This window comes from Phalacrocorax carbo, chromosome 4 (assembly GCF_963921805.1).
Source record: "Phalacrocorax carbo chromosome 4, bPhaCar2.1, whole genome shotgun sequence".
Classification (NCBI taxonomy): domain Eukaryota; kingdom Metazoa; phylum Chordata; class Aves; order Suliformes; family Phalacrocoracidae; genus Phalacrocorax; species Phalacrocorax carbo.
This window is the reverse complement of record NC_087516.1, coordinates 66,333,254-66,355,469: the sequence shown is the minus strand read 5'-3', so window position 1 is coordinate 66,355,469 and position 22,216 is coordinate 66,333,254. Positions and strand designations below refer to the sequence as shown.

At 37.9% G+C, this 22,216-nt stretch overlaps 1 protein-coding gene across 7 annotated transcripts in view; it reads left to right on the top strand.

The window, feature by feature from the left end:
* SLC10A7 (solute carrier family 10 member 7) overlaps nucleotides 1–22,216 on the top strand; it is a 156,045-nt gene that overhangs the window by 12,598 nt on the left and 121,231 nt on the right. For 6 of the 7 annotated variants that reach the window (XR_010372755.1, XR_010372754.1, XM_064450293.1 and 3 more), the window contains one exon: nucleotides 695–770. Coding sequence is in view for 5 of the 7 variants with exons in the window: in XM_064450293.1 (XP_064306363.1) it covers nucleotides 695–770 (76 nt within the window). In the remaining 2 variants the exon portion in view is untranslated. Of the gene's footprint in view, nucleotides 1–694; nucleotides 771–9,828; nucleotides 9,967–22,216 lie in introns of those variants that run through there. The other variant, XM_064450297.1, reaches the window with a different exon arrangement.

Here is a 22,216-nt window from a genome sequence, read left to right as displayed (position 1 = left end):
AGATAATAATAACAATGTATTTTAGACTTCTAAAATGCAGGAGAAAGATTTTGATATGTTGATTAATGGAAGTCAGGTGACTTTACCAAGAACTGAAAACAAGCATAAAACTTAAACATTTGATCGCCTTTTAATGTTCAGGAAATAAAAAGCTTGGTTGTTTTTCATCAGCCCCTACTTAAAAACAAAAAAAATCACAAAGTATAGTGTGAACCTGAAATAGTGAGCATGTTTTTAATTCGAATTAGCAGTAAATGGTTTTATCACTGAACAGCTTTTTCAAGGAAATAGGGATTTACATCCTTATTTTCTTGTTTTTTCCAAATAGGTACAGGTATCTCAAAACACACTACAGACTTTACTACATCAGGACACGTGATACAGCTATCTTTGGATAGACAAGTAGATATCTTTGTGAATGGTAGATACAGTACTGCAGGTGGGAAATGGAGTCACAGAGAGGTTGAGTGCTTGAGTTTTTAAGTGGTGATGTGACTCTTCACTGTGGTGGTTGGTAAGAGATGGCACAGAAATCCTGCCAGCTGGTGCAGGGCTGTAACTGTAATGTGAACTGATTGGGTTGTGCAGATGATGTGGTGATTGTTTCTACTCAGCTATTTGGTATTTTAAGGTTTTAGGCTGCATGGTGTTTGCATCATGTGAGGAATGTAACGTTCCTTTTTGTTGCTTTCAGCTTGCAGACAGTAGGCTGCATGCCACCTCCTGTGTCTTCTGCAGTGATTTTAACCAAAGCTGTTGGTGGAAATGAGGTGAGTTTTTGTTTTGTTCTTGAAAGCTTTTTATAAACAGAAGGTTAAACAAATACTTATTTATGATGAGCTTGTGTAGCAAAACACTGACTGCAATGTGATGCTGTTGTGGACTGTAAAAACCTTTAGAATTAAAGCTTGAGTTTTGTGTCGGTGTTGGACAAGGGAAACGGTGTTATCTGCTGGTATAGTTCAAACTGAAAGAAGCTCAGTTTTCTGAGGTGATAGCAAAGTTTCTGATAGAAACTGGTGTTAGGAAATTTCTGCTTGTTGCTGCACTGTAATTCCTAACCACGTAATGTTCACATGCTGTGTACTGGTTATCTTATAGACCATTAGCTTTGTGGTGAAGAATTGCTCTTGCAGAGATCCTTTGGATGGTGTTTAGTGTTAAGAGGCCCCGGAGTGGGAGTTCCTCAAGCTTCAAGCTGCAAATGTAGCAAGTAATGATGGAGACACAAAAAATAATTTAATTATTATATTATTTGTGACTGCATGGAATGAAAATTCTGGGAATGAGGAATTCTCTGAAAGTGATAGAATACAAAGTTCTCAACAGATAGGAAATGCCAGAATTGAAGTTGTTTGTGCAAACTCAGTTTGGTCACGTTATATTTTCTGCCTTAAAATGGTATGTATCGATGTAATTTCAGACTCTTCCTTTATCCACAAAACGCTATTTTCAGGAAGACCAGATAGATAGCATTTAAGAAATAAATCCAGGTCTGCTAATTAATGAGGTGGTTTCCTTTAGATCTGCTTCCTCATAACTGCTGAAGGTGGATGAGACCTAGTAGGTGAGGAAGGGAGAGAATAACACTAAAATAAATTGGTTTTAAGGCTAGGAGTGCTGGGATGCTGTTCTGGCAGGTTAGAGCCAAATCTTAATTCAGCCACACGGCTCCTGTGTGAGGTTGGGTGAGTCACTTCAACCACATTTTTTAAGTATGGCCATTAGTTGTGTACTTCTCATTTTCTGCGTTCAGACTCTTGGGACCGATTAATGTCAGCTTTGAAAACACATGATAGCATTGAAATAGATTGAAGTTGTACTTTGTACTGACAAAGTGCTGTTTAATTGCTCTATCCTCTGAAGAGAGACCCAAAGCATCTCAAGTCAAGCATCTCTAATTACGGGCAATCCTGATGCACATCACTGTCTCCCAGCTTGCTACCTGAAAACAAGAATCATAAAATTGTCTCATGGAGGTGCTGTGGAGTAATTAGTTATTATAAGGAAATAATTCAGGTACATAATAGTGATTAACAGAGAAATGAGGAGTTTCCTGGCTATGATTCTAGATGTAAGGTGCTGTAAAATATACAAAGATGCCACATAGTGAACAGTGAGGATGAAATGAAGTATTGAACGAGTGCTTGTTCAGTGTTAGCACTGTCTGTCCTATCCTTAGAACAAGGAAAAGATCCTCTAGAAAAAAAGGTGTGATTGGTTAGTCGAAAGCAATGTCGTACAGCATTTGTGTTCAGGAGTGAGAGAGGTACTTTAGTTTCTTGACCATTAGAGTTTACCTTTTGATGGTAGTATTATCTGAGGTGGTGGTGGTGTGTGTATTTTATACCAGCTCAAAAACAGAAACTTTCTATCATGGGAGGCTTGTGTAAGTAATTGTATAAATCACTGACAAAGTAAGCTTGAATTTCTAATTCTTCTGTACCAAACTGGTGTTGGAGGAATGTAAAAATGCATACCTTGTTAGTGATTTTTACAGATAGTGAATCAAGAATTGGGTCTTGGGAACTGAGAGTTCTCAGTCAGGCTCTGCAAAGGTATGCAAAAGAGAAACACCTTTAAACACACTCTGCATAGACAAAGTGTGTGACGAATTTATTACCAAACTTAAGCAAGTTTCCAGTGCAAACATATTTTTGGAATTTGGTGCTTCTCTGTGTCCTGGTTTTGGCTGGGGTAGTTATTTTTCTTCCTAGTAGCTGGTACAGTGCTGTGTTTTGGATTTAGCATGAGAATAATGTGATAGCACACTGATATTTTGGTTGTTGCTAAGCAGTGCTTATACTAAGTCAAGGACTTTTCAGCTTCCCATGCTCTGCCAGCGAGGAGGTGAGGCAGAAACTGGGAGGGAGCATAGCCAGGACAGCTGACCCAAACTGGCCAAGGGGATATTCCATACCCATATAAATGGGGGGCAGTTGGCTAGGGGACAGTGATCGCTGCTCGGGGATGGGCTGGGCATCGGTCAGTGGGTGGTGAGCGGTTGCATCACTTGTTTTTCCTGGGTTTTGTTTCTTTCTCTCTTTTTTGTTGTTTTCCTTTTCATTACAAATTATTATTATTATTATTGTTATTATTATGTTATTTTATTTCAATCATTAAACTGTCTTTATCTGAACCCGTGAGTTTTTTACTCTTTACTTTTACACTTCTAATTCCCTCCCCCATCCCACCGGGGTGGGAGGGTGAGTGAACAGCTGTGCAGTGCTTGGTTGCTGGCTGGGGTTAAACCATGACACTCTGTCAGTCAGACGATTGTTATTTTTTCTTCTGAAGAACAGCAAATCACATCCCTCGTGCTAGGGGAGAAGACCCTCTCGCATCTCTCCTTGCCAAAGTTCACCTAAGCTCTTATTGATATATTTCTCTTTCTAACATGAGCAGAAAAATGCATTTTTCCTGTTTTAATTTAAATCCATTCTAATATATGAAGAATTTAAACCTGGGAGTCAACTGGAACTACAAGTGATCGTACTGTGAGAGCATTTGTTCATAATAATGTCTCTTAAACTGCTTTTGCCTCATCAAGTGTGTATCCCTTACCTGGAGAAATTGATTTGTCTGAGGGTGTATCTACACTGCATAATGGAATATGAAGATAAATGAGCTTGCTCAGAAGCAATATAGTGAGGGAGCTCCATATGAGCTAATCAGTGTGAGAAGTGTCCTGCTGCTGTAGAGTACAGGCACACCCTCAATAATTGCTCTGAAGGCCTTGTTGGATTTCTTGGAACACAGCACTTGAGAGCTGTGGTAGTTGACTGTGTAAGGACAGGACAGAGGGTTTTAGGTTTTCTTTGTCCAAGTAGAAGTGACTGTTGGAGGTCAGTTTGGGCTTGGGTTATTCTCAAAGAAATACCAGGTACTATGGCATGATAGAAGTAGTACTGACTTGTGGCTGAAGAAACACAGATTCTAGTTTTAGCTGTTACTAACCTGTTGGGTAAAACAGAATGGGGTGTTGTGTCTTTGGGGTTAGCAGTAATGGATAATGGCAACTTTGTGAAGTGTTTGAAGATCTGTGCTGAAAAGCCTTATGTAAGAGCTATACTTTACTGTTCTGGGACAGGGTGATGAAGTATTTGGTCAAGTGCTTGGAAAGGGTCTACATCATTAGAAGCTACTTGGTTGGGGGTTTTTGCTCCATATCAATTGGAAAATTTGGTTGGGAGATGATAAAAGGAAGACACATTTGATCTTACGAGGATTTGTGGTTTTTTTTTTTTTTAATTGATACATACCTGAGGGCACAAGATAAAATGTTTCACTGTTGTTGGCTAAGGGAGGTGTGGTCACCAAATTCTGATTAAACTGTGTTCATCATTGAAAAAGTTAGTGTTCTGGGATTGTAATCCCAAACCCACGTAAGCTATAAATCTTTATTATTTAACTGTCAGTGTCTAATAACTATACAATCTACCATTGTTTGTTTTACTGATGGTTCAAACATATGGTATATCAAAAAAAAGTGAGTCTCAGCTTTAAGTCCTCTTGATCTGTGTATAAGAATACAACAGCTGAACAGTTACTCAAGAGTGCAACTGTGAAATTGTCCAAAGCAAAAATAATTTTTCCTTCTTATATATCGTTTGACCCCCAACCCTGTGATCTATACTGCTTTTAAATTTCTAGTCTTAGCATCTGTTAGGTGTGCCTTCCAAACTCTACCACATTAGCCCTTTGTGTTACTTTGCAGTATGCCTGGTAGAGGAGCAGGTAGGGGCTGGTTTTGATGGCTGGGGCATTCCAGAGGAAATGACTCTTTATCAAAAGCCGTTTGCCAGCAGTAGCCTTCCATTAATAAGGGAAGACAATCAAGCCACTTAGCACCTTTGTTTTCTGTAGCTGTGGCATTATGGTGGGGAGAAGCATTATATTTGGAAGCCAAAAGGCTTCCAAATCTTTTGGTGTTTGAGGGTGAAAATGAACATCTTCACCTATCTCTGATGAGTAAGTGGTTTGGTGTCTTGTTTTAGGGGTCTGGAGGGAGCCTTCTTCACAAGTCATAGGCATTATAGGGGGAAAAGATCTCTAGAGCTTTGTAAGAAAGAAATGGAAAGACAGCAAAGGGATAATCAGACTGAAAACCAGGAGCAGATTTTGTAGGGGTATTGGGTTCTTTTTCCTGTAATCAATGGAAGAGAAATCCAATGTTGGCTTTAGCAGAGTGGAAGAACAAAAGATTCTAGCTGCAAAGAAAATAATGGAGTGACGAGTTCACTCTCAGTACTGCTTTTTACATGAGACTTCAGACTTTTCAAATCTCATTTCCTTACATATTGCCATGGGTGGCAGTGGCAGCAGCAGAGGTGTTTAGCTGTCCAAGACAGTGTGTCTGTACTACTTTAGAATAACTTGTGTACTAGTAGTGATACAGGTACCATGTTTTGAAAATGTCTGATACGTGGCATTGTAAGATATTTACCTGTGGTTGTTGGAAGGAGATATGGTGGAGATAAAAATTTCTGTCCAAAGATGTGCCTATATTATTCAGGCTGGTGAGGAGCTAGTATCATTTTATCCAGAGAGGTGTTGGCAAATGAGAGATGTAAGCAGAGGGGAATGAAACTCTCTGTGCTCTCTGAAAGTCTTGGCTTTTGGAGGAGGGGAAGATGATTTATGGCTATGCTGTCATTTATTATGGTGGAAGTAGCTGTTCTTGATGTGATGAGCAGAAATACAACTTGTCTAGTAGGGCTACAAATTCATACCTATTGACTCTGTGACCCATCCTTAGGTTTCAACTCCTCTCCTTGGTCTCTGTATGATGTGGTTTGTTCTCTCAGCATTTCTTTCAGCTCTTCTTTCTTCTCCCTGTTTCTCCCTCTTCACCTTGATTTTCCATCATTCCTCTTGTGATCCCTTCCTATGTGATGTTACTTCCTTTAACCCTGCAAACAACTTTCTAAAACAGCCGATTCCTAGCTTTTGTCACAAATACATTTAGTTCATTAGCAAAGCCATTTCAAGTACTGAATTTAATTTGATGCATATGAAATCCTATATGAACAAAACAATGTTCATATATACACTGGCAAAAAGTAAGGCGGATCGCCATGAGAAATCAAGATCTAATTTTTAATTTGGTGATATTTTCTTGATTACTTGGTTGTTTTTGTCATCAGTAATATTTACAAAGTCTCTTGATTTGTGAAGAGGACAGTCCATGTAGTTAAAAAAAAAAACACAAAACTGGAATGAAAAACAGAAGGCTTTACTTTTGCTTCTTTGCTCTGTTTAAGCTGTGAAGGGTCAGGATTTTAATGACGTTATAGTGTCTGACAACACAGAAGGCTCTTTTGTGTCCTTTTTTTCAAAAAGTCTTGTAGTTTTTCAGTGACATTATAAAACCCATTTCTTTAAAAGTCTGCGTCTAACTATCCATTTCTGCAGGAGAGAGACAAATAAATATGTCAGCCTTTCAAGGTGCAGTAAAGACAAACCTATTAAAAGCTTGGAGATCCTCAGACAGAAATGCTGTAGAGATGCCCGATATTACTACAAAGTATTCAGAGAGCAAATGTCATATTCTCCTTAAGAATCAAAGTAATGAAGAAAAGAGATTGAAAATTAGATCTGTAAGTCTATTATCAGTTTGGGAGAAAAAACAATTTGCGATGACTTTTATGGCAGCTTAATGACATATTTTTGAAAAGTGTAACAACAGGCAAGAGCTGTGATGGAATTGTACAGATAAATCGTGGCAGACAGTTCATTTTATTGAAGAATACTTTGGCTATTTTGCTCTCATACACAACAAAGCCATTGAGGTGTTATTTGTTCAGTTAAGCTGTAGCTTGTACAAAATCTCTTAGTCAGGGCTATGTCTTATTTTTTTGCAACTTTCATGTGGATCTGCTATGCCTTTTGTAAAACAAGATGCTGCATATACAAGATAAGATTTTGAAATATGAGATAGACTATAATGAAGAAAGCTAGCAAGGTACTTATGAAATAAGATATAAAGCAAAGAAAGAGTTCTAGTATTGATTTTTAGATTTGTTGTTTGAAGCAAATGTAAAACATAAAACTGAATATAAATTTGCAAGGTCCACAGCTAGCCTTTCTGGAAAAGAATGAAGGGAGAGTAGTAACATTTTGCCAACAAATTATATGCAGTAGTTTAAACTGATATTTTAATATAAAGAGCATATGAGTACTTACTGAGAAATGAACACTGGAAAATTCCTCTGCTTGTGAGTGGTGGGTTTTTTTTAAGTAACAACAAAAAAGTGAACCCTAACACTACTGTAAAGTCACAGGAAAGATATTGATTTCTCTAAAAATATCTGAAGTTCTCTGAACTGTGTATACATGTGCCTTAACCTTTTAAAAAACAAAATAAAATGAATAAAAAGTAGTACAAGCTCTAATGGTTCATGATGCATACCCTGATGCACCAGTGTACCAAGACTGTTTACCCTTGGAAGGTAACCCACGAACATCATGAAACAAAATTGTGTAAGATCTTCAAATAAACTATATGTGCCATGATGTCGTCTTCATGATGTCACCTTCTATAATGTAGTTTTTTCCTCCCTAAATATAAGCAATAATTTACAGTTGTCTACATAATTACAGTCTTACATAATTTATAGTGTCTAAAATTTTATTTTCAAATTGTACTTAAAATATCTCTAGGTTTTCTTGATGAAAGGGTAATTTAATTCTGTTGTTTTTAAATTTGATACTGTAAAAGGAAAAAACATATAATGAAAAAATATTTTGTTTTAATTTCCTAAGTAATAAATTTTGTCTGCCTACACAGGTGAAATAGTTCAAAATGAAAATGTAACTAATTCTACCATTAGATGCTACACTGAAGTCTCTAGGAAATGTATGTGGATATCAGAGGACAAATTTAGGGAAGATGTCTGTACTTCACATGTACAAATATAAAGAATTAACTGTATCAGCATAAGCCTTGTATGTACATAGGAGCTGTTGTGCTATTAAATTCATCCACTCTATTCTAGTATTACAGTCTAATTTTTTATGTATCCTAAGAGTTTACTTTTCTTTTATCATTACTGTGCTTTGAGCAGATGGTTTTTATTGAACTATTTATTGACACTTAGGGTTTTCTCCTTCCCTGAGTGGTGAGTGCATTTTATATCCATCAATGCATAGGAGTAGCCCAAATTATTACCTACAATATGAATTTCATCACTATAATGTGTCCCAGTCACGCAGCTCCATTAGATATCTCTAGAGCTCCTCATCATCTTCTCAGGTCTTCTATAACCCAAAGCAGTTGTGGAGTCTTCTGGGTTTTTTCCCTTTCCCACTGTTCTCCTTTAATTTTTCGCTAGTAGTTCTGATACAGGTCCACTGTTAAAACTGTTCAGAATGGAAGAAATTTTCGAAGGCGTTCAGCTCTGCTCTTAGTTCAGTGGGAAGCAAATTCAGGCTAACAGTGAGGCTTTCGAAATCCCTGTATTCAAGCAGTTCACCCCCAAACTCCTTACTTCAGTTAGTACAAAGCTTCAGATTATCCCAACACCTTTGAAAAGCAGGTGATTTACTACCCTGAGGTATCAGTGGTTGAGTCAGACTTGTGATAAAAGATGTAATTTTGACCGTGGTTACCAGTGCCTCTAATTCAGGGTCTTTCATATGGCTCCTCAGGTGTCCAGTAGAAAAAGCCCCTCTCCTACACTCCTGGAAGCATAAGAGACTGGGGAGGTGCAAGAAAGTGTGTTAAATATCTGAACTGCCAACTTTATTGTTAGATGTGCGACACGGAACTTGCAGCCTTGCACATGTTCAGCCTTCCCAAGTCTGGGGTGTTCGTAGCAGCCCTGCCATAATCTAGAATGTTGTAAACAAGTCTGTTTAAATTACGCTAAACTGCTTGGGCTGTGGCTGAGAACTACCTGGAGTCATCACAGCCTTGTGTTTTTTCAACTGTTTGCCCAGCTGTCCTAGATCTGACTTTAACAAGGGTGTTTTCAGAGGCTTTGCTGTTGCTGTTCTGCAGCACTTGCCTGGGGAGACCAGTTTGTTGTCTGCTATGGGACATTCAGTGACCCTGAAAGCTGTTTGTGGCATAAAGAAGCCAGAACAGAAGAGACTTGCTCTCATGCTTGACAAAAATGGCCTTTTAAAGTAAGGTGATTTTATGTTTGTCTTGGTCTGCAGGTTAATTCAGTGTAAAATTACAGTGTGCAAGAGCTTCCTTTATTTAGCAGGGAATGCTGTATGAAATGCCTTGCCTATGCAAAGCAAGCTTTTTTAACTGAACAAATCTGTAATATTTCTGTTAAAATATTTGCAGAGAGCTGTCTACTAGCCCCCTAAAATTCAGCTTCTCTATTCTCTGATGTTTAATCTTTATGGCTGTTTGAAAAAGATTGCAGATATGTTATCGTGAGGGAAATGTGTTATCTGCTCTTCCCCCCCCCCCCCAGTCTTGAAATGAAAGGCTGTATTTTGGAAGGCAGTGATGACTGGAAACATTATTCTGAAGATGACAGCTTCAAAAACTTAGAAGTGGTTTGTTTGCAGTGGAGTTCCTTCTGCAGTCTTAATTCCGCTGAATGCCTTGCACGTTGCCAGCATTCACTGTGTCAGGGTCGTTGTCTAATGCTTTCTTTTGGCAGAGTAGCGCAGTTGTTTGCTGGCACTGAAATCCAGCAACATGCTTCTGGTTCTGCTGCCCCTCACCTGTTGGCTTACAAAGCAAGTGCTAATTTAGTATTATTTTTAATAGTAAGTAAAGTGCTTAATCATTGCATATGTTAAGATTGGTGTTAAATCATTGATACTGCAGAAGAGAAGCTGTTCAGCTTTGTCTGTTGATTGTAGGTGGTTTGTTTTCTACCACGAACAATGAAGATGGTTCCTTTGACATCTGTTCACGTGTTCACCTGTCTCTGTGGACCTAGACCCTGTTACACAAAGGAATACTACTGCACATGGTTTAGAATGGCTGTTGGTGGCCCCAACGTTGTGACTGGAATGAAAACATGTATTTATAAAAGTAACAAAACCTAATATGCAACAGTACTGATTGTCAAAAATGGAATTAATTCGGTATTTCTTTCTAAAAAGAACATTTGGAATGATAATGTGTAAAGCATTGCTAATATCTTGAAATCTGAAAAATACCTTTACGTATGACTGTTTGCAGCGCACTGCAGAGAAATCAAAATTAAACATGTTTATTGAGAAGACAAAATGCCGTGAAGGAATATCTTCAGTGGGTTTAGTCAAGGAGAGCATTACTGTTCTTGCAGTGTGTGAGTTCTGAACGCTGGCATGTAAAGAGATACTGCTACATTGTTTCTCCTTTCTTAAATTTGTCCTTTGTGTGTTAAAATCAAAGCTTCAGAGTATTTCACTTGGAGAAAGTTTTTGTTTCTATCCAAGCACGTTTTTATCTGGTATGAATATATTTGCTTAGTGGCTAATGGTAATATATAGGAAAGAAAAAATAATCAGGCTTGCAAATTTAGTATTTCTGTAATTTTTCTTTAGCTCTCTTTCTGGGTGTGCAATATTAAGTTCTGACTTGTGGAAATCATAGCTATAAAACATGAAGCCAGATTTTCAGTTATAATTACTATTATCTTTAAATGTCATTATTTTCAAGGAAATTAAATTGATTTTTATTATCCTTTTTTATCATTATGATTATGGAGGAACATCTTGAAGTTTTTTGTATTCTAATTGTCAGGTGATTATTCAATACATTTTAAGAAAAAGTGTCTTACATTCTGTGAGGAAAACCTTATCTGTGTGAAGAGAGAGAACAAATTTCTAGATTCCTTTATTTATATAAAAATAAAAAAGTATTTCCAGTTTGTATTTTTCTGTTGAAACTGACTTTTTGTTCATCTGTTAATTAGAGTATTTGGCAAAAAATGTGGAGACCAGTAAAGCAGCAAATTTTCTCTGATTTCAAAGCATTATTTAAACTCCAGTTTCTGGAAAATATTGGACCTATTATGAAGCCTGAAAACAGCAAGCTGCTGGTAAACTACTTCTGGACATGTGCCTTTTCTTCAACATGCCTCCTGGGAACCCTTTTGCAGACATGCACTCCCCACAGCCGGGTGCTTTCCTTGCTCAGCTAGGGTTTTTGCAGGCATTCCCTTGTGCAGATGGCCTCTTCCATCTGAAATCCACTACTTCTCTTGCCACTTCTGAATTAACAAGGATGGAGGGAAGACAACACCACTCGGAGTAGCCGTAGCAGAGGCTTATACTCTTGTACTCATGTGGGAAGCCCCTGTGAGAAGAAGGTGGCATTTAGGAACCTTTGAGGGGCAGGAGACTGGCAAAGGAGCATTAGTGCTCTCACTTTGCTATAGGTACCCTAAAAGAGCAACAGCCCCTGGTTATTCATCTGTGTGATGGGGGAGAAGTTTTACCATTAAATATAATCTTTGCCAACCCATTCAGTATCTCACTATATATATCCCTACCACAAGCCACATTTCCAGACCGTTTGCTTCTCTGGCATTTCGGGTCCCTGGCCCCTGTCAAGGTCCACACTGTCTGCCTCCAATCCTGCCCATCCTCAGACCCTCATACGCATCCCCAGGGCATTGGCACCAACTGCCTGGCTGCTCAGCGAGACAGCGCGAGGCAGAGGCGAGTGGGACATGGTAGGAGCCACGGCCATGCTTGGCAGTACGTTATCATTCACTGATGTGCACTTAACGCTGTGAGACAGTAATGTACCTTTTGACTAGGGCTGCAAGCCAGTGCTTGAATTTAAGGTACATAACACTTCTGAAGGAATTTTCCCCAAGATTCAGGGGAACAAAAATTTTGCGTAATATTGAGGTGGATACAGTAGTTCTGACTTCATCTATTTATTTTTAATAATAAAGGGATGTTTAGTATGAAATACATGAGCAAACAAAGAAGCTAGGGTGCTGCTTATCAGCAAAGAAGTCAGCAGCTGTAGGCTGACTAGGTAGTGTAATGCAGCAATTCTGGTAATTATGTGGCACATAAACTGAAGAGAATATTGCTGTGCTTGAACTTAATTGTGTTGGATTTGGTGAGTCCAGAGCAACAGTGTATTTCCTGAATTGGTTTGTGAGTTTACATGTATTACTTCTTCCATGAAATTTTGAAACTTCCTGTTCTAGCAGGTATTGTGGATTATTGCAGCAAGATTCCCAAAATGTTGAATTTCTAGCCTGTGGATGACTTTGCTTAGCTAGGCCTTTTTGTTGTTATAATTGTAATGATCTAAATAAATTTTGTTTGTTTGATATTGTTGCAAAACGTCCATAATGTATATGGGGATGTATACTTTGATACATACTGTGTGAGTGTTTCAGCTCCAACTGCATATCCAAAACCTTTTAAAAGGAAATCTCAATGAGTCCCATGGGGCAAAGTAAATTATTACATGTGGTGAACTCTTAAGTCATAGACCAAGGTCATGGCAGTGAGAGTGTATTTCAAAAAGGTTTTATCTGTGCTTGGAAAGCAAATGAAATCTCTCATCATTAACTTTAGAATTATAGTTATAAGAGGATTTTCACTAGAGGTGAAAGATCAAGTTCATGGCGGACGTAATGGAGTCTGAAAAGTTATTTCTGAGACATAATACTAGGGCATGAAACATTCACTGAGGCTTTCACATTATCGATGGGGAGTTTACAGCCTCTAATCCGGATACTGAAGAGCAGAATCCTTGTAATTATTGCTGTCTATTGTGGCTTTATTTCAACCTTTTTAGGAAAAAAAAAAAATTTTTTTTGGTAATACTGTAAAGAGTGTTAGAAAAAATTTCCTAGCTTTTCAATTACGTCAGTCTCTGTTATAGCATACAGGCAATACCTTCTTTAGTTAATAACAATAATCCTTCTATAGAAATATAATTTAGTAAATTTAAACCATCTTCAGTCCCTAATGAAATAATCAAAGCGCATGTGCACGCAATGATATGGTGTCTCTGTGCTTATTTTGTTGATAGTTCATGTAAACCAGAAAGAACAAACGTTAAAGGGAAATGGGGCAGAAAAGCATAAGCAGAACTAAGGTTTTTAGTGACCCAGACTATTATCCTGTCAGTGGAAATGGATATACATTTTTCTGTTTATTCAACAGACTTTTATATCTTGTTAGACTTTGCATGTGTGCATGCATGCATTTCAGTGGTACCAGTAAGCAATAGAAATCTGCTCAATAGCAGATCTGAACTCTGTGTCTGCATCTTGGGAATGGTTTTGCAAACAGCCCTGCTAATAACAGCACTCTCTTGTTCACAGAGCTCACAGTGCTCAATCTGTTTGCTTGTAGAGGTGTTGAAATTTGCCAGTGATGTGCTGCATTTAAAAATAGAGTATTAAACAACCATTGGCAAAAACGAATCCCTTCATATTTGTGCTTTCACTGTCATGAAGGTTATTACATTTACAGCAAAGTTTCAGCTGTTGTGATTTTATTCAGAAGAGTCTGTTTAGTCCTGTTTTTATGCTATTTCACTGATAGGTAAAGTGTAAGGTTTTGGGGTTTCGTTTTCTTAAACCCTTCCAGCTACTTCCAGAAGCGGTATTTGTTAAAAGGTGCATTTGTTCCCCAAGTCACAACTACAAATAACAAATACGTATATATTTTTGGCAAATGATATTTTAATTTTGTTGAAAATATAAAAAATATAAACTAATTCTACAGTAAGAAGATTTTATAACTGGAACAAGAGAAAGTCCTCTCTGAGAGTGGCTGTCAGGTTTTATTCTACTTAGCAAAATACTTTGTTTCAAAATGAATGTGTTTTTAGGGAAACTCTTCATATATTCAATGTATGTGATTTCTTAAAAGTCCTATGAGAAGAGGAAGCATAAGTTAGATTGATAGGTTACCTGTAAATCAAGAAATGTCGACTTTGAAGTTGGACATAAAAATCTCAGTTCTGCTCTATGGCTGTGTTTTATGCTTGTTTTAAAATGGCATGTGATCATGCTATTTAGAAAATATATCCTATAACATTTTTTGTAATGTTAATGTCGTGTGTCATCTCAAAAATACTTGCTGTACTTCCATTATCCAAATGGTTCAGAATATCTGTATTGAGTGAGAGTTTCTATATAAGTTATGTTCTCTAAGGTGTATATTTTAATAATTTAGTCAATGGCCTCTCTTATACGTTTTCTCTTCAACCGGCAGCGCACCCTCTTTTGCACAGTTGTGAGGCATTTCCGTTTCTAAGCATAGTCACAAATGCCTGTGACCTATTGATACTAGGATGGTTTTGCTGTTTGTACCACCCAAGTCGATAACTCCTGCATGGCTTGATTCTCTGCAATTTGTGATCTGAGAAACTCAAAATAATAGATGCTATTTGTAAGTATGGAATACCCAGAAAAATACACAGTGTTCTAAAGTGCAGTCCTCAAATCCCATCTGAAAATGAGTCACTCTGAGGCATCTCTGCTTCATAAGGGGTCTGCTGTCATGACCCCTTGAGTGACAAATGCCTATGTTGCTACATTTGGTTTTTTGAACCTTCCTGATACTCCCAGCAGATAAAACTCAGAGCAGACATCTTCTGCAAATAACAAAATAGCTATGTTGTAACCTTGATTTCTTTGTTTTAGTTGATTCCTTGGCATTTTCTTTTTCAGTTTTCTTTAAATTTAGAGCATTGGCTTGAAATCAGTTCAGTTTTATAGGCAACAATTTTCTCTCTTTTTAGATATATATAAATTCAAAAAGGTAGCCCCTCCACTAGTTCTGATCTACATTGGTTTATGTAAATATGAAGTCCCAGAACATAAGGACACTTTATAACCCAGGTATTTTGTGAGTTTGACAGCTGAGCTCTCTCCAAGTTGTGCAGTGAGATTCAGATGCGCATTTTTGTCTTCAGAGTGTGTAAAATTTCTTTCTTGTTGCCTTAGCAGTATAGTTATGTTTACCACCCTCCCAATTCTTCCTCCCTCTGCTATTTTTGCATGATACGCGTCACTGTGCCCATTGTGTAAGTATCCTGTCATGTCTCTAAGTGATCACATTGATTTTAATTTCCCTCCTTCTTCAAATCACCAGCCAGTTCCAGCATGTTGTTTGTCGTCTTCCTTAATAATACAAAATCACACTGTAATTTGCAGTAGTCTTCTGTTTCCCAGACTACCTGGTTTTAGTGGAAGTCAGTGCTTCTGACTTCCAAGAGATTACTCAGGGAAATCACTTGTTATGCTAACTTATCATCCAGTGTCTTGTGAGGTAGATGGCTCGTTTAGACAGCTCAATGCTTCCAGCAGGCTATGTTCATGGTTTCTTTATCAGCTCTTGTGAGGGTTGTTATTTTAATTTTATTTTGTGAGTGGTGGGAGGCAACAGTCTCTTTTCATACTCTCTAATAAATTTTTACAACCTAATGCAGGTCTGCCATGAAAGAACATTTTAAGGTTTCCTATCTTTCAGGCTTCAAGATCCTTCTAAATTCTGTGATGCAAGGCATTGGAAAATTTTGTTTTGTCAGGTTATTTCCTCCTGTAGTGCATACTGTAATATGCTGAGACTTTATTCTGAGCCACATCTCTTCTTAGATGTTTTTACAAAACTAAAAATAGTTGAATTCAGTTTTCCTGCTAATTAGCACATGCCAGCTGCTACCAGCAAAAGAACCACCTGTGCTGCTAGCGAGGGTACCTGGAAACTTGGGTATGGTTCTTCTCTTTTATCCTAGTGTAAATCAGATAATCTTCTGTTAAAATCAAAGCAGTGGACTGAGTAAGTATACGTAAGAGTCACAAATGAAAATTGGGTCTATATGTTTCGTATTAGGTGGATTCAAGGAGCAGCTGGTCTCCTTATGCAAAACAGTGCAGTTGACATAAAATGCTGAAGTAGATACATAAGTACAATACTGCATTTTTGTCCACTGTTCTCCTAGGTTAATTACTGTCTTTTTGAAAATATGGTCTTTGTTTCAAATAAATGAAACTGCCTGTAAATTTAAAATAGAAAAGTGAAGACAAGTATCAGCATTGTTCATGCTGTAAAAGCTTCTAAAGATGGAGCTTTATTTGTGGGTTAAGTGTATGTCATTATCTTGAAGTTAGAGTAATCGTACTTATCTTTCTTTAGGAAGTGTGTTCATCAGGAAACATCACTAAGCTCTCCCTCTGCTATCTCCTTATGCAGATATTACAGGAGTATAAAGTCATTTTATTAGCTGACGACCTGTTTAATTACAAGATAAGAAAAAGCTTCGTGCAGTGGAGGAAATGTGGAGTTCTTCCATGTGCCTTCAGAAGCCTATTTCTTCCAGCCTTCCCAGGAGGTAAAGGCAGCCTCCAAAACCCAGGAGAATTTCATCAAAGTAGTTTATGGATGTTTTCTCCTAGGTTTGTTCATACATACAGAAATAAAATATCTAAATCATGAAGAGCTGCCTATTATACTATGGTCAGCAATGAACTGTAGACCTATACTGTTAAACGTCCTAGATTAGGAAAGAAGAATGAAGATTTGACAGTTGTATATCCAGCCTTTCATATATATATATGTATGTATGTTGAAATCAGGAGTCCTAGTTAGAATTTAGTACTTGGGCAGGATTGATGGTTCTGCAGTGAGATCAATGTTTGAACTATGTCATTTACAATATTGTTCATATAACTGTATTTGTTATAGACTGACTAGATTCTTGGAGGAGTTCAAGGTGTTGTTATTAATGTCCGAAATGTTTTTCCTCTCTCTGTGCCGCTGTAATGACAGATACATGGGAGCTATTTCATTCAATTTCCAAATTAGGAGAAGTGTTAACACAGACTTTGTTTGAAGACCTTTTTCCTCTGAGTTTGTTTTCATATCTGATTTGCCTTTGTATAGATATATTGGCATTCCTGTCATGCCACAGTGCTCACTTCTTCCAGCTGTTGAGTTTTTGGAGAATGGCTGTGGGGAGTTTTATTTACTGTTAGAAAACCTCACTGAATAGCTGTAATTTTGTAATAGATAGTGCAAGGCAGCATTAGCTACCAATGTTTGGATACCCATAGAACATAAATCAATACTTAGAGTAAACAGAGAGGTATTTATGTTCTGAAGCATTTGCTTATTTGCTGTTGGAGTCCTGGTGATGGCTATGGCTTTGAAAATAAGTCTGTAATATGTATGCCCAAGCTGTAACTGTGGTATTTAAGACAATCCTATAAAAATGTGCTTTTTAGACACTGAGGAACATTTTTTAGAACCTATATCTATATCCTCTGTATTTTTCTATCTTTAATATGTACAATTAGTGTGGGGTTTGTTTGCTTTGTTAACTGTTTATTTCTTCTGTGTCCTATGAAGTAGGGTTTGTATGTTCATATATAGTGTATTGGTTGTTGTTGATTTAAAAGGAGAAGGGGAAAGGTAAGTGTGTGGGATGCACCAGTCAAATTCTATGGCAGGTGAAGACAGAGGGTGTATAATTAAGCATCTACAGTGCTTAAAATACAAAAATTAAAATTCTGCCTAGCCTTAATTTCATTTTTACTGTTACTGGTATTAATTCCATCTCCACTGATACAATCACGTGCTATTTCTTAAACACATTAGTTTGACCTGTTCCTATCTTACAATACTGTTCTTATTACGCTGCAATCGGGATCGTTCTGCAGTAGAGGATGTATTAATAAATACAATACAAGTTTTTAGTGTGGTGGTATGGAATGTTTTATGACTTTCTCTTGTTTCTGTTGTGTAAAGCTGCTTGCAAGCTGCAGCAGTCACAGAAATCGTCAATTAAACCATAACAAGCTGCTATCATAGTAAAGCTTTTAAGAGAAACATTTATTGAGCACGTATTGTATATCGAGAGCATATGAAACAGTTTGTGCTGTCCTGGTGCTGCCAGAGTTTTAAAATGTAATTGTTTGGATTAACCCACGTTCCCTCTAACAACATGCCTGCTTGGTGAGAAAGCAAAGGAGAATTTGCTAGATTCGATTCAGAAAAAAATTGCATAACATCTTTCTGAATATCTCGGAAGTATGCTGAGTTGTTCAGGTTTTTATTACTCTTGATATGATGTAATTAAAGCTAGTGAAGCCAGGTTGTTTTCTTTATCCAACTGTTACAGTGCATTGGGAAACTGCTAAAATACATTGGGGTAACTTTTTAGTATCATTTCTCCCACTGAGAGGGGAATGTTGTGGCTGGTGGAAAGCAGGATAGCTGTGGTGTGAGAAATATGAAGAAAAAGAAAGTAGGACACTCTGTAACAGCATGATCCCTAGTAAAGTTTAGTACACAATTTTCAAACTGCTTCTGCCTGTAGCACTTCTAAAAGGTTTTGGCAAGGATTTGTTTTCTTTAGGAGCTGGTGTGATATGGCAGATTATTCAGAGATTTCTCCAAAGCTCTGTTCTGAACACTTTGAAAATATCCTGAAATAAAGCAAAGTTAAATCATAGGGGCTTGCCCTTAGAAGAAGATTAGAATCTGAATTTATTTAGCGTCCATTCTTTTTAACTTGCTCTTGCCAATAGAAGGGAAGAAAATGTTGATTTGAAATAAAAATGACACCCACACAGAAGTGATCTCTTCCTTACTGCTATTGTTATGTACCAATAACAATAAATTGTTATTTGTGTTTTAAAAACAATGCTGCTTGGAAGTACAGGGCCGGGATAATGTTCACAGTACGGGCATGCTTACTGCCCTCAGAAAAATACACGTGAGATTTTTATTTCTTCCAGGTCTAGGTGTCCTTGTTCTTTCTGTTGCTGAGTGCAGGCAGTAAGAGAGCACTGCTGTAGGAAGGATGTCGGACCATTGGTATAGGAAAATTGCCTTCTCCTGCAGGGCTGCCTGCAACAGTTCTTGTCCAGCTGCCAGCGTTGCATCTGGTGTAACCTGTAGTGGTTTGCGGAGGATGGGAATCTGGCGGACCAGATTTTGTGGCAAAACCCAGGTAGCCTCTGGTGGTAGGAGAGCCTGGCCTTAGGATTAAACCTTCCTTTCTCCGTGTTTGCAGCCCACCTTACCCCTGTGGGCTCAGCGCATTGTGAGCTGCCCTGTTTCTAAGCCCAGAGCAGCCACTTCGGCACTTGGCTGAATCTGTTGCAATTGTCAGAGGGTCGTACTTCAGGGGTAATGCTGCTGCTGGCAGCTAAAACCTATGAATTGGTCAAAAACAGAGTACTTGGATGGTGGAGTAGGTTTTTTTGTAGGCTTTTAAAAACATTGTTTGATCATGCAGTGTGCTGACCTTTCAATAAAATCTTCATTAAATCCACCCATTCCTTGCAGTTTTTTTGCTTCTGTTTGCCTTTGTCACATGTTCTTTCCTGGATTATCATTCATGAGATTCTCCAAAGAGATTAACAGTTCCTTAAAACAGGATCATGTACATTCTGGTGTTCTGCGTGAAAGCGGAGCTCGAGAGCAGGGAAGCCACAGGATCCCTATAGAAATTTGAAGACAATTTTGATACTCTAGTCCACTCAAAAATCTGCTGATACAGTAATGTTTTTTCCCTTGCCAGGACCCTCCTTGCCTGGTGTCATTTCTTGAGCTCTCCTGGGATGAGATTAGTCTAAAACAACAAAGTAGCCAGATGTCTGGTTCTGAGAGAGTCCCAGAGGCCAGGGTATAGTAGGCAACAGTAATCGCTTGGGGCTGAAGATCAAAGATACCTGAGAATTACTTATGGGCACATACTATGTGTTATTCCTATTATTAACAGTCTGAGAAAATTTGTATCCCTAATTAACCCTTTTGTTGGTTAAATTTTCTTGCCAGTACAGTCCTGTCTGTAATAGCAGTACCAAAAACCCCAAATAGTTACATAAGTATGTTAGTTTAAAAAAAAAATAAAATTTAAAAAGACAATGCTCTCATAGTAGCAAATTTATGTAACCCATCCAGATCCTTTTTATCACGGTCATTTGTCAGAAATGAACATGATTTCTTTTTGTTTACTCTGCCATCCTCAGGGCTGGTGTTATTCCTATCCAGAACTGTGTCAATAAGAATAGTTAACTTGTCAGGGCAGTGGTCTTAGTTCATTTCTTCCTAATCTAAAATGAATTAGAATCTAATCCCAGAGGCAGGGTGTCTGCACATCACTCCTTTTTCCCATATTGATATTTCTAAATAATGCTAATTAATATTTTTAGTGATCAACACTTGTTTCTATTATGTACTCTGAAATAACAAACTAGGATTTTAAGTGTTGTCTTTGAATGGCGCTTTTAGAATGAGTGGCTCCTGGAGAGAGAGAAAAACCTGATTGTAGCTTTCTGTCCTTTTTTTTGTTTTTCCCCCTTATCCTCCAGATGAAAATATCAAGGTTGAGTGAGATGTCTATTTTGCTAAATGATAACATTGTCTGCCATTGTACAACTGAAGACTTGGAACGATTTTTCCTAGCTTTTGAATAATAAGATGTGGTTATGAGAGATACCTGTTGTTTGCGATGACTGCTACAATTTGGTTTTCTTTAATATGATATAACATTAATGAGTGTTAAACACTGCATCTGTATGTTTGGGAGGATGTGAGTTTCTGGTCACACTGAAATTCTTTGCAGCTTATCGCTTATTACATGTGTTTAACAATTCTAAGAGACATTTTTGAGTGAGTAAAGAGTGAGGAAAACATCCCTGGAGTGATTTAAAGGACTGAATTGATGTATCTGTTTCAATATTGACAGTCTCTCTTCAAAACATGTTATTCGAGCAAGAAACACCAAAAGCTGACCTGCCTGAAAGGGTATTGTGTTTTTTTACATTTTCACTTTTGACACAGGTATGCCTGCTGCCTGCATCTTCCAACGATGGCATGAATGCTGCTCTATTGTCCCTGCTCCTGTTCAGTTACATACTTCATCAGTCTTGCTCTACACCCAAAGGGGTGTTTAAAAAAATCAGCATCTAAAGAAATGTGAGGCAAAGTTTTCTGGCGATGCAGGGTTATTTAACCTTTCAGGCCCTATGGCTGTCAGCAGGTTTGACTGATCATCTGATTAATATTACAAACCTCATTAAAATTTTCATACGACAGAGATAGGAACTGTGCTTCTCAGAGACGGAAGGGAAGGAGGAGCTGTGTTGGAGTGGTTCACGGGCACGAAATAGCTGTTTCTGTATGGGTGTTCGCACTCTGGATTTTGAATTTTGTTGCCATTCATGTGCCATAATCCAGGCACAGGGACCTCACTGTGACTGCTTGGGAGCCACATGCTGCTGAAAAGATTTTAGCTGGCTATCCTAACATAAAGAAACCAGCTCTTCGTAACGTTTGGGTTCTGTTTCGTGCAACCCTTGTGGGTTGGTTTTTTTCTTAATGTTTCTTCTTAGTTGTTCCTCTGGGAGGTGTTGCAGCCGTTTTCATTGCCTGCATTGCTCTATTGAAGGTCACAGTCAAAACTGGAATAGGTAAAATTCAAGTGTCCATGAAGTCGTATCTGCAGAGGCCAGTATGACCTTCTTTCAAGTTACTTCATGCAGGCAGCAAGGTGCTTCCCATGAAGGTGTTGAATCTGTAGCTGAGGTTTTGGGTGAGCATGACTAGCTGGATTTGCAACATACCTGAGACAGAAATGCCTTTCACTTCATTCTCTTTTGTTATCTGCCTATAGCTCTTGGAAACCATGCCACAGCTACTGCTGACAAGTGAGAATGACGTAGTCAGCAAATACTAGATTAGTGTATGGAAGTAGAAGCACTACCATCTCCATCTTTGTTTTCAGGCTGGTAAAACTCCTACATAACTTTTGATCACTAGTACCACCTCTCCAGTTCAAGTAAAAACGTAACTGGATTTGATGTGAGGTGGGAGGTTCAAATGTAGTACAGGAACAGAGAAAAGCACTGCAGAACTACTTTTCCCTGGCAGATGCCAGCTACTTTTTATATTGAGGGATGAAGTCTTGAGATGCCAGTGGTTATTAAACCAGTAATTGGAGTTTGGAACTGGTGAAATTATTGATATCTTCTGCAATTAGGTTGCCCCCCAGTTTCTTGTTCTGTACCATAAAATGTTGTAAAGATGTATAAACCAATTCTTTATTTGGACTGGGGAAAAACATGCTTTAGAGCAATTTAGGTGCTTGAGTAGAATCAGAAATAGGTGTAAATACCTTACACCAGCTGAATAAATTTGAGTACATTAAGGTATTATATTGCATATTAATGAACACTGCTTCATTCTGGGTACTTCCATTGCAAAGAGAGTCCTTATGAATTTGAAATAACTTTTGTAAAGGAAAAAACATACGTGCTAAAGA